The sequence below is a fragment of the Phalaenopsis equestris genome, unplaced genomic scaffold, assembly GCF_001263595.1.
Source record: "Phalaenopsis equestris unplaced genomic scaffold, ASM126359v1 Scaffold000761, whole genome shotgun sequence".
NCBI classification, from domain to species: Eukaryota; Viridiplantae; Streptophyta; class Magnoliopsida; order Asparagales; family Orchidaceae; genus Phalaenopsis; species Phalaenopsis equestris.
Genome location: NW_018165201.1, coordinates 358,592 through 372,197, shown reverse-complemented (window position 1 = coordinate 372,197; position 13,606 = coordinate 358,592). Strand labels below are relative to the sequence as shown.

Genomic DNA, 13,606 nt, shown 5'->3' with positions numbered 1-13,606 from the left:
TGTTCTTCATGCTTTGTGAGTGGATTTCCTTTACCTTTCTCTTATGATGAATAAGTAAGATTTGTAAGAGGTTAGGATGCTTATAGAATTGGTCATAAATCATTAATTTGATGATTTTTCCTTATGCACTTAATTTACTCATCATTCTGGCCAAATGCTTTGTTAAAATTCGTTGTCAGCCCATAATGACACGGGAGAGCTATGACATGAAAAATAGGAAGATCACATAAAACTAGTAGGTGAAGGAAAAATAGTCCATAGAGCAATCCCAATAGATAGGGGGATAGGTTTTGATGTGTATAACTTGGGGTTTTCTAGGTGACAAGCAAGAACATTTACTAAGTTAAATCAAACTTCTTTACACGCTTGGAAGAGGGCAAACAAGATATATGCTCCTATTGGTCACTGACCACAACAGCAATTCGTAGTATTCAATCCTACAATCCACTTATGCAATCACAAGAGAAAGGTAGCCTTTACATCTTGATATTCACCAAAACCAAATGATCTAGTTAGGTTTAGCTTTAGACTTAGTGTTGTACTTTAGGATTAGTTATTAGAAAACCACATTAATTCACATTCCAAACTAAGACCTATAAGTATTAGACTATAACATTTCTTAAAGGAGCATTACCTCGTTCTCTATAGGATCGACAACTGGACTCAATAAAGCCCTATATTATTGAAACAATACGTATATTTGCGTGAGAAACACCAGTGTGAAAGAAAATTTAATTTTAAGAATTCAATTAAGTTGCTAGTAAACTGATCAAGATTTTTGGTGTCATTACAAGGACATACATAATTGTGATAATCGCTGGGGGGATCAATTAATTACATGAAAACAAAATTACAAAAAGTTTTCAAGATTCATTGAGTTGTTGATCGATCCTCGCCACTAGAGCTTTCTTCGGTTTCTTCCTCTTTCGAACAGTCTTTGGCTTTTTCAAGAAAAAGAGTTGTGAACTCATTAGAATGGGAGAACTTGGCATCGACCAGGTTGTGGTGAATAAACCTCTCAGTCGCATAACCCATGCCTAGTTAGAACTGCTTTGCAGGTTCAACCATATGTTCTTCATTTGAAATGGTTGAGGCAAACTTTGATTTTAGCTCGTCATTATCTTTCACCAAAACATCCAATATTTCGAGAGACTTATGCCAATGGAAAAATTATCAAGCTTAACCTTGAGGAGATCTCGATCATCTTGAGCCCTATTAAGCTCGGCTTCCAGTGAAGCAAATTAATTTTGGGCTTCGGTCAAAAAGTCCTTTACAATATCCAAAGCCAAACCCTAAAGAAGAGCAACTTGTGCTATCTTCAGATGAAAACAAGTTGATTGTTGTAGAATTTCTGGCAGTTGAGCCTCTTCAACACTTGATCAAAATTGTTTGATCACAATAGTTCCACCAAGACTGGTGGGATTCCCTCGATCTTTGTACAATTTGGAAACAAGTTCCTCTAATTGTCAGCTAAGTTGAATCATTGATCAATGTCGACCCATAACCTTTCTTGCCCATCTTCTTCATTGGAAGCCACTTGAAGGATTCCCTTTTTCTTTTTAGCGACGGGAGGGAGGGGGGTGGGTGTGTCGAGGGATGTCCAAGTCTTCTATCGGCTCCTTTCCTTGCCGATGGACTGCTTCTTTCCCGGGAGATGGCGAAGAATCAAACCCAAAAGATGGTTCAACCTCTTTGAGAGTTGAGTCGGACAAAGAAACTTGGTCAGAGTGGCTCGCTCTGGTCCTCTCCGCCAGAGCTATGAAAGACAGATCAACGACCCATGAATCCAAAGAAAAGGCGACAAGTGCTTGCAGATTTTCTTGAGGGGAGTTGATCGGCTAGTCAGTCCTAGACAGAGGCGCTTGCTGCCCCGACGCCTTCAAAAGCTTATTCACCGGAGGCAGTTTTCTTGCCTTCACCTTTCCCTGCATCAACCAAATGAGATCAAGCAATAATAGTGATCTCACCAGTTACGGTGTTATAGATACGACCGAGGTTTTCAACCAAGAAGTAACAAACTTAACACCACTGAGGTCTGCTGACACAATGCAACCCCTCTATAAGACAACCTTTTGACAGGTGAAAATTCAGCTTCTATTGCTTTGTAGCCAAATTTTCTAAAACTGCCTTTGCTCGAGTGGCTTCCACAGCATCGGAAGCGAGCCACAGGTCTCAGATCATATGTCCCTTCAATACCCGATTAACAGATCTCTCTGTAGTGTACTGGGGGACCGATAACATGTTCCATGTAAGCATCACTTTGACGGAGTGCAATTCTTGCTGCAAGGACTTATTTATCCGTTGAAATATATGTCGGCTTGATGTGAATCCCACAGCCGCCAGCGCAGGAGCCAATCACAAATTGTTTCTTGCAGTCCTTCACTTTGTTCTCAACTCCAAGTAGTTGGAACTTCTTCTCTGCAGAGAACATGACAAAGTCATTCTTGTGAACCTTGAAACAGTAGAAATTGTTGAACAGGTTAGTGGACCAAGCAATTGCCTCTCAACAATAAAAGGCCACGAAGGTCATGATGGCAGTGATCAAAAAGGGGAGGACCTATGTTGGAATGAACCCATACTTATTAAAGATGCTCAACAACTTGGAGCAAAGAGGCAGTTGAAGCCTATAACTAAATTGGTCTGTGTAGAAAACCAAGTCCGGGTCGAAGTTGCTTGTCAATCAATCTGACTTTCGAGATTGTTGCAGAACTATGTTCTTATCGAAGACGTACTTCTACATTTCTTTATGTCAGCCACTGTCAGAATAGATGCATCGATGGTGGGGTACGTTCCAAAAAGAGCAGGAGAATACTTCAAACCCATCGAGCGATCACAAACAAAAAAAAGTGCGAAAGGAAATCAGACGACAGAAAGGAAAGAAATGAAAGAAGGCACGAGAGCATAAAAAGTAAAAAGTAGTCGCATGCCTTATTTATGGGGTGTGTGTGGAAGTTAAAGTGCGTCGAAGAGATATGTGTCACACCAAATATCATTTCACATCAATTAAAACATTATTTTATTACAAATGAAACTATTACATTTTTCGAAGAAAAGCTTAATAAAAATGTCTTTTGACACTTCGGTCGAGGCATACCCCTGCTGAAGCATCCTCTGGAAGACCAACTCTCCGCCCAACCTAATTTGCCCCATTTGTTCGACGTCTTAATGGAATTTACTCAAAAAGGTAAACTCATGAATAGGTCATACATCGCTCAACGCGCTTTAAAGTGCAACAATCTCTACCTCCAACCTCGCAATGTCGATGGACCTGCCTTGAAGTGCAGCAATCTCTTCCTCCAACCTTGCACAACAAGCCAACAACTCTTGCATAGGCACACCAACATTCTCTTCGATTGCCTTTGTTGAAGGACTAGCCATCTCCCTTACTCCATGGTCCAATGAACAAGAGTAATGTTGCCGACTCTCCAAATGCTCCTATTGGGAACTGCTAAAAGGGTCAATCGAACGGTACACACCTTGGTTAATCGACTAAAAAGGTGGAGTGACCGGATTTTACAGTTTGGTCGCAGGCGTTAAGGCAGAATTAATAATGACTTTCTTCGATGACCCACAATTGATACGATTCTCCGATGCAACTGACTCATTGCATTAGAAGTAACGTCAAGGAATTATTAAAGACTGCCAAAGAAGGGAAAAGTTCATATATGTAAATATATTATTTAATTCAAAGGGCAATGAAAAATTCGTCTGTTCCTTGAGCCAGAGGACCTCCATCCTTATTCAGTAGAGGGGGCGGAAGAGAATCGATGACTGACTTTTCTTTCAACCTCCCTTGGCTACCCTCAGTTCTTTCGATGAATGAGATGACCGGCTAGCTTTCCTCCACAATCAAACCCACGTTTGGACCAGGGTCAAAACTTTTTGGAGAGGGTCAATTTTTAGGAATTTCTTTGTCGGCAACAACTTGGTTAATCAACTCAGTTTCAGATGTTGACTGCTTCTATTTCTTTATAACTTTTTTTCATTTCTTTTCAGGTACGACAGGTGCAGGAAGACAAAAGCTTTCCAAAGCCAAAAATTGAAGCCCTGATGTTGCTCGAAAGACCAGAAGAAGTTGAATGAAATATGAAAAACGCAAGCCTACATGCCCTACTTATAGCAACATTGGGCACATAACACAAGGGAGAATTAATTATTAAATTAGTTTCTTCGTTTATTATGTCATTTATTATCTAATATTTTTTTTATTCTTATCGTAATTGTCGCTATCAAAGAACAGAAAAATAGGGAAACTAATATTTATATGATAAAAATATTAACGCGAATCAAAAATCAAGCGGCTAAGATGGAGCCTCTAAACCAAAAAGCATGATACAGATTAACTTAATAGTCGGCCGACAGTACAACAGGATCGACCGATGCATTATCGACCAACTAACCTAGCCGGCTGACCTAGTAGATAGATCTATCGATCAACTGACCTCTCGCCAAAATCTAACGAATATTTATGATCGATCGATTCTCTCAACAAGAATGATTTTGCAAGCGATCAACCGACATTATTGATCGACCCAAAGCATCGAACGTCTACAAGCATTTTATTTTACTTATATTATGAATGTATTCTTTACTCAACAAACAAGTCGATTCATTTATTTAGGCAGTTACTATAACTTTTCCCTCTCTTTTATAACTGCAATTATTATAAATAGGTCAAAACATGAATAAAGAAACTTTTAACTCTCTCTTTTCTCTCCGCTCAGCTCTACTCTCGGTGTATTTCAAAAAGGCAGTTTAAAATTCAACAAGTAGATTTATATATAAATAAGAATTTTGTGATATGCATATACACCCCCCTTTATTTTAATAATCATCACAAGTTTCACCCTCAGATTTCCTCCCAAGCACGGTGCAACAAAAACCATAAACTTCCCCCAGAACCTCGCCTCAAGGATTTACCAGTTTTGGACCATTTACACACATACCACCAAATTCCTATGTATTTACAAATCTAACACCTAAACTTTACTCTTTTTACATATATACCACTCAAATCTTTCATATCATATAAAAAAGATCACTTCTAATTTTTAAAAGTGAAATAAATCTGTTCCTGCATAGGTAAAGGAGGCATGTACGTCAAAACTGAAGTTTAGGTGTCAGATATTTACATGCATAGGCAATAAGGCACTATGTATGTACATTTTCCTTTTGTTTATAGCTTCATATCATCAATCTTCTAACTTAGAACATCAAAGGCACATAATCAGACCTCCACTAAACATTAGAAAAATCAAATTAAGCATAACAATCAAAATAAAAAAAGGTATAGATTTACAAAATGTTAATGCAGAGAGATCTACATCAACTATTTTTGAACATTTATATTTCAATTATAGAGAAAAATGTCACAAGCGCTACCCTTTCGCCCTCTCGAAGAACTAAATCGCATGCAAATGTTGTAAGTTCATTTATTTTCTTACAAAAATAACATTGAAGGGTTGAAAAATGAAATATTGAGGACATGGCAGGGTTAAATACAAAAGTTCTAATAAATTTCCACTGAATGTAAAGTGAAAGAAATTGCTCAAAACCTGGTGCTCCAAAGAGTGTTTCCATGAAAAAATAAGTATATTGCAGCCTCATTGAAGCAGCTTATTGAAATCATCAATCCACATCAGACCTTCAACAATAACAAATCAGTAGGTGAAAATGTGAGGTAAAAGAAGTTGCAGTTGGAATATGAATTCAGAAGTTGAAAATGTTTAAGATAGTAATAGCTGGGAAAATGTTTAAGATTTCTCATAACATGATATTTGGGATTTTTTTTTTATTTGGATATTTATACATATGCCACACAATTCCTATGTATTTACATATCTAACACTTAAAGTTTAATGTTCATAATTATAATTCTTTGGTGTTGTAAACCTATCCATGAAAGGAGTTTTCACTTTTAAATAGTTGATAGAAGTGTTTTTTTTTAATGTAATATTAAAGATTTTAAGTGTTATGCATGTAAATATGAAAAATTAGGTGTTATATATGTAAATACATAAGATTGGGTGGTATAATGTAAAAGCCCCTTTTATTTTTATTTATTTTTTTAAAAATTTTTATTTGAAATAAAATATATTTGGTGATAATTGTTTTAAAAAAAATACCCATAACAGCTTCAGATTATTTTGAGTATTTTTAAAAATAAGCTCATTTAATTTTAAAAATATAAATTAAAATATGAAAAAAAATATCAAATAAATATGATTTTTATAAACAAAAGGAAAAAAAATCCCAAAAACCCCTAAATAAAATGATATACAATAGTTATCTAAATCAAAACTTCAAAACACACTAAAAAGTAGCCCATAAATAATAAAAGAGGCATTTACATATATACCATACAATTCTTAATATTTACATATCTAGCACCTAAACTTTCACATTTACAAAAAAAACATTCAAATCTGTGACATCACATTAAAAATATCAATATCACTAACTTTATAAGAGCGATCTTTTCCCGTAATTAGAAGTATAATAAATTGATGATCATATTTTAGATATGTAAATGCAGAAGAATTGTGTGGCATAGCATTTATGTAAATTTCCCATAATAAAAATGCAGACATGTGTCACCTTGGTTGTAGTTCTCATGTAAACCTAAAATACACGCAATTAAATTGATTTCATTTAGATTTGCCACGAAAAATGAACTACTTCACCAAACACAAAAGGTTGATGTAAATTAAGAGTAACAATCTAGTTTTTCAAAGAAAAATACATACCATTCTAATGGAAGTTCAGCAAAGTCTCCCGCATTAGCTTCTCAGGAGCTGATAAGAAAAAGAAAAAAAAAAAGAATTATAGCAGGCATTTTATTGAAAGAAACCCATGCCAATTTTCGCAAAGCCACCAGCTAAAACTTTACCTGGCAAACCAGTGAAAATTTCAAACTGACCCATAGCTTGACGCACAAACATTTCAACTCCAGTAACAATGGTCACGCCGAGCTCTTCCGCTTCGCGGAGAAGTCTGGTCAACGTTGGGTTGTATATGGCATCAAAAACTAATGCGTACGATTTCAGAGCTTGCTGCAATTATAGAAAGAAAGAAGGATTGGATACAGAAAAGAGGTCGCATGATGTAAACAATTTTCTTTTGGGGCAATTTACATACCACACAATTTTTATGTGTTTACATATTTGACATGTAAACTTTCCCATTTACAAGCATAACACTTGACTCTTTAAAATCACATCAGACGTAACCCTCTTACTAAATTTATAGAAGTGAAATAGATGTTTTCATGCATAGGTTCATAATACCAAAGTGTAATAAATGTAAACATTAAACTTTGGGTGTTAGATATGGAAATACATAAAAATGGTGTGGTATGCAAGTAAAGTTCTCTTTTCTTTTTGTTAGTAGGAACAATGAAAAAAAAAATATTCTCTTCATTTTAACTGTTGTAGGCTAACCGATCAAGTAAAACTGCAAAACATTATTAAGTGCAAGAAGATCTAGGACGACAAGCAAATGAAATTAATAGTTAATAATATTCAGCTATTCAGTTATTGCGTTAATAGGAACATATGAAATCAAACAACCCATATCCTTATTCCCAAGGAATAATTCCTACCACGAGTAGTACAACAAAGGAAGGGTATCTTAGAATGCAATGAAGTAATAAATTTTAGAGGCATTTACATATGCACCACCCAATTCCTATGTATTTATACATTAACGCCTAAATTTCACTTCTTTACATTTATATCACCCAAACCATTCATACCACATAAGAAATACTATCATTTTAACTTTAAAAAAAGTAGAATACACCTTTTCACGCATAGAAGTTTAGGTGTTAGATATGTAAACACAGGGATTAAATGATATGCATGTAAATCTTCCTAAATTTTAATCAACTCCTGATGAATCCCTCTACATAAGCCCCATGCCTCAATTTGTAAATGCCGACAGGTTGCCAAGTCAATTTCCTCTAATTCACAATGATATTAGATAGCAAATAATTTGAATTCTCAAACTTAAGAAAGAACTTCCGCTCTAAATCGGATAAAGTACTTGCTTTTCTTTTCAAACTGAACACTGAATTAAGCTCCACCTTTGGACTATGAGATTGCTGGGCTTTGCTCCCCATCCTTTGTCTAAAAGGCTATAAAAAGAAGTTTTTACATGCAAAATACATGTCACGAACCAGCTAGAGTATTTTAAGTTAACCAAGACGGAAAGGAATAATAAGACGGTGAAATAATAAATATTTCTAAATAATAATATTAGTCCACAATAACATTCAAATATAAAAGAGTCAATAATTCACAACATTCTCTAAATAAAATAAATAAAATCATCCAATCTGCTATAGAAAATAAGTAATACAATAAAAATGGCAAAACATAAATTTATTGTCTATCCTCAACAATCCCTCTCCTCTAGTAAAAAAAACTCCCTCCTATTGAGTCATCTCAATCTAGCAAACCTTTCCCTGAAAGAAAAAATAATCAATAGGTTAAGTTTAAAAAATTTAGTGAATATTATCACTTTATTGTGTATTAAATCTTTATGCAAATGCCTCATATGAATGCTTAATGAAATACGCTAATCCAATTTTAAGTAAACATTGCATTTTTTTTATTTTACAAAATATTTATTTAACCATCTCAATCAATTACAAATTCATTCCTTTTAATCAATTTCTTTTTTCTCCATTTCATTTTATTTTTAGAAGTCATCTTAAGAGTACTGTCAAATTATACCAATAAAGATACAACATTTACCATTTTATATCTTAAAAATATAACCATTTTTTATACCATTTTGTATCATAAAGATACAATATTTATCATTTTGTATCATAAATATACAACATTAATCATTTTGTATCAGCATAATCATTTCCATCTCCTTTTCATTTAACGTGCACAGTACAATATCGTCCCCTGCTGGTATCATAAGGGAGTGACTCATAATAGACTTACTCATTTATCTTTCATTTAACTTATATTTATTTCTTTCAAACATTAAATCCATCCATTTTTTATTTAATGCAATTAAAAAGATAAAAAAAATTAAAACAATCATATTATTTTCACTTATTATCTTTCAATTATAAGAGTGTATTTATATGCATGAACAATTGAAACATTTTAAAAATGAAAGAAACTCAATTTAATGAAAATAAAATAACAATTACTCATCTAGATTTCATCTTATAAAATCATCATTTTAAATTTGTCGACTTTTTCTTTCACAGCCTAAATTTTTAACCATAGTCAGTTTAACTAAAATTTACATTAAAAAAAGCTGCTCTCAAACATAACTTTTAATGTCCTATAAATTCACTTGAATTTATAATTCAAATAAATTAATGCATACCTCAATTTTCTTTTTTCTTCCTTCAATCACACTTTTAAACATTCCAATTGAATAATTTCAAACTATCAATATGTGATATTATTCAATAAAACTTACCATTCACATTAATTAACCACAAATTAAAACAATAAAAAAATCTCAAATTAAAGCATCTACTCCTAATTTCAATAAGAAAACCCAACCTGATTAATGTCCCCAACTCTTCTAGTTTTCTAATCCAAATAATGTTCCACTAATATTTGATATTAATTCAGAAAATAATAATTAAAACATTTTAATTAAATATGCAAAATCACAAATTAAAAGATTAACCTTAAACTTACCCCAGTTTATCTATTCCTCTATTGCACAAACAACGATCTTGATCTCCTCCCCGTATTTAGTTTGATTGCTTGCCTATTTTAATCACTGAATTTATTTCAAAAACTTAAATATTAATTGAATAACTAAAAAAAATTACATAGAAAAAAACACCAAACCTTTTTTATTTAATTACTCCCCTCATTTTCTAATATAAAATTTCTTCCACCTCCAATTTCCTGACATTAATTATAAATTATCTCAAATTATACTTAAATTCAACTTCAATTTAACATAATAAATATATCTGACGATAGGGACAGCTAGGAATGCTGGCATAGGTACGGACAGCAACTCTTCGTTGTCTTGGATGGTGCTAGGAGACGGGGAAGGCTGAGACAAATATGGCAACAAGTATAAGAGACTGGAACAACGATGGCAGCAAGATGGAGGGCTGGACAGCAGTGGCAGCGAAGGTGGAGGGCTGGAACAGCAGTGACTGCTAACATGAAAGCTAGAACAATGTAAAAACTGCAAAGAAAACAGCCCTGAAGGCTGCTCTGGGTGGTTGTAGCAACGGAGGCGACGTGGGGACAATGTGGAAGAGGATGGGGAAGATAATCACCGTCTAGAGACTAAGATACAGCTGGAGCACACCACCTGCAATCCTAGGATACAACCCTACAAGGGACGAAGAGACGGTGGTTGTCTCAATACAAAACACACAAAAACTAAACCAAAAACATCATGAATACAAATATATAATAATATGATAGCGAGAAGTGACCCAATAGGACTGGTTGACTCCACAACAACGAAAAAATGGGACCGGTTTGGTCTAGGCGTGAAAACTGAAGCCCGCATGTTCGTTGGAGTTCAGCGTCCCGCACAGTAGCGGGTGACACCCCACACTCATGCTTCCTACCCCGTTTCAGGAGATGCAGATGTCACCACAACGTACAAAAACTGCACAACTCAAAGTTCTCATCCTCACTAAATTAATCTTCCACAGAAGAACCCGTTCTCCCCCTTTTGCCTTCATCAAGAGCCACATGCTAAGCTCTTCTCTCTTACAACACTCTCAAAGTCACACCCTCTACCACTCTCCCACAAGACTGTCACTCTTCTTCTCACTCGTACGCTATCTCAACCCCTTAACCAAGCTCACCTTCATTTTCTCCATTGCCAAGGCTTATTTGACACACTCTCCCCCTCCTACCATCCTATCAACCTCCAATGAGCCACAACTCAACTCTTCCTACTTGCCAACCTCCAAAGGCAAACTTCACCTAAATTATACATCCTCAGCTAGTAAAGTTCTCAGCTTAACCGCACGCCGCCTGCAACCAATCATCTACCTTTATCTCATTGTGTAACTTCTCTCTCTAAACCTCCCTATCCCTATGCCCTCTCTCTCTCTCTCTCACTCACTATCTCTCTCTCTAAAAAATGAGAAAAAATAGTGTTTCAAATTATAGAAAAAGGAAAAATGAAAGGAAAAAAAGGAAAAAAAAAAGAAGAAAATTTGTGAACCTGCTGCAACTTCTTCACCACTTAATTAATGATTGCCTCGCACAAAGTTACTAAAACGCAACCCTTAAAAAAAATCCTAAAAACATTATTTCAATGCCACTTGATGCGATCAAAGGAATCTGTGCACGCTTTCTTAGCAAAATGAAGGAAACTTTAGACCATGCTCATGATGCAGCAAGCATACCCCAAGCGGTTTTTCTTAGGCCCTGTTTGGCGCAGCTTATACATGTGCGATGACGTTTTCAGAACGCCGCCCACGTGTTTGTTTCGCGCGTTCGTTCGGCTGTGTTCTGAACGAAGCGTCCCGCGGATCCATTTTTCTTCATTAGCCGGATCGCGGGGCCTCAGCTGCGTTCGACGTTGGCTGTTGGCGTTAGGGCTCGAATTCCTTCTTTTGCCCTTAGTGATCTCTCTCGCACTCTCCCCTCGCTTTCTCCCTCTCCGATCGAAAGCATCACTCTCTGTTGGCGTTAGGGCTCGATTTCATTCTTTTTCCCTTCGACATATACTCTCCGGTAAGATCTACGATTGTTTGTTGTTGGTTTTTTTCGAGATACGCTCTGGATTTGTAAGTTTTTTCGAGATATGCTCTGGATTCGTGAGTTTTTTGGATCGGTGAATTTTTTTCGGTTCTTCCCCATATGTCTGCTTCTATTGCTTTGGATCTGTGAGTTTTGCAAAAGTAATAAGGGAGTGCTTACATGTTATAAGGGAGTGCAACTGCAATACCCAACTAATGGAAGTATCACTGATGGTATACTTTTACATATATTCGGATCACCACTCAGATCATTGTCAAGAAGTCTCTACAATGTTATATTATTCCTGGTTAACATCATCTTTTTCACCTTTTTCTTAAGGTTTTTTCTTGATTTGGCATTTGTCTCATAGAACTCCCATTTTTTACTTGCTTAACCCTTATTACAAGTGTTATATCAGGTGTGCACACCATAACCTATATTAATGATTCAATTATTAACGTATAAGTAGTTTTGGTCATATTTTTATCTTGTTAGTTTCAGTTTTTGAGAGTTTAAAGTGGCTTACTAAGGGAGTGCTTACATGTTTGTTGTAGATTTGTTCTTTTAACATAATAAATTCGCGCAACACTTTCACAATGTCAAGTAATCGGAAATAGCTTCAATGTACCACTTATTTGGTCTTGAGCATAGTGCTTAGATTCTTGGCAGTCCTCTATGCAAAACTATTTTCACAGTCACTCTTTCAATTTATTGGTTTTACCAATGTTTATTCTCTTCAAAAAATGATGTATATGATTTTGTTGCATCTCTATTGAATGATACAATTTGGATTAGTGCTTACACATTCTCGCATCTTTTGTTCTTTTAACATAATAAATTCGCGCAACACTTTCACAATGTCAAGTAATCGGGGATAGCTTCAATGTACCACTTATTTGGTCTTGAGCATAGTGCTTTGATTCTTGGCAGTCATCTATGCAAAACTACTTTCACAGTCACTCTTTCAATTTATTGGTTTTACTAACGTTTATTCTCTTCAAAAAAGGTTGTATATGATTTTGTTGCATCTCTTTTGAATGATACAATTTGGATTTGGAAAAGGAGTATCTGTATTGAATGATACAATTCGGAACATTCTCTTTATCTCTATGTTCTGATTTTGTTAGTTCAAATCGTTTTATGTGTTTGGGCTTTCTCGTTTGTAATGCATTACTGCGACGTTGTTTGTAATGCATTACTGTTCCATGGTCTTTCAATTAATGTTTACGTTGCAATTCTTTTTGATGGGTTGCAATTGTAGTTTATGGTTGCTGAATGGATTTGCAAAAGAACATGAATGTCTCACATCCTTATGGTGGGTTGAATTTGTTGTTTACGGTGGGTAGAAAAATGGATTTCTAGTTCACTTATTGCATCAAAAAAATGGATATGGAGTTCATGTTGGGTAGCAAAATTGATTTGCAAAGAAGCATGATTGACTCACATTTTTATGATGGGTTGAATTTGTATTTTATTTATTGCCCTATTACATATTCTATGGCTCAACATTTGATAAATGACTCACCTTATACTTTTAGCATATGCGGCCTTCTCATGTAACAATTTGTAGGATTTTGGCTATGTCCCGCCGATGTGATGCATTTAGCAAATGGGTATATGGTGTTGAGCCAAAGAAATGAAAATTGTGGTGTAATTTGCCTGCGGTGTAATTTGAGACAGGCCAGCTCATTGACAATTTTTTTTGAGATTACGGATAATCCTAGCTTTGTTGGAATTTAAATTGAAGGACATGTATTAGAATTTTCATATTACACATGTATTTTATATTTGTAGTCCTCTCCAGTGAGAAATATAGCTTTGTAGGATTAAAAATTTGATAATAAAACATGTTCGATGTCTTACTGTGGATGTAGGTCTTTGACCGAACCACATAAAAA

General features: G+C 35.1%; 1 protein-coding gene across 6 annotated transcripts in view; it reads right to left on the bottom strand.

The window, feature by feature from the left end:
- Window positions 1–5,325: 5,325 nt before the first annotated feature.
- The window catches only part of LOC110030833 (bifunctional 3-dehydroquinate dehydratase/shikimate dehydrogenase, chloroplastic), a 63,772-nt gene continuing 55,491 nt past the window's right edge, over window positions 5,326–13,606 (bottom strand). For 2 of the 6 annotated variants that reach the window (XM_020733761.1, XM_020733763.1), the window contains exons 9-11: window positions 6,890–7,052; window positions 6,747–6,794; window positions 5,329–5,644 (exon numbers count right to left, since the gene is read on the bottom strand). In XM_020733761.1, the coding sequence (XP_020589420.1) occupies window positions 6,751–6,794; window positions 6,890–7,052 (207 nt within the window). In that variant the 3' untranslated portion in view covers window positions 5,329–5,644; window positions 6,747–6,750. Of the gene's footprint in view, window positions 5,645–6,746; window positions 6,795–6,889; window positions 7,053–8,047; window positions 8,135–13,606 lie in introns of all 6 variants that reach the window. The other 4 variants (XM_020733758.1, XM_020733760.1, XM_020733762.1 and 1 more) reach the window with 4 other exon arrangements.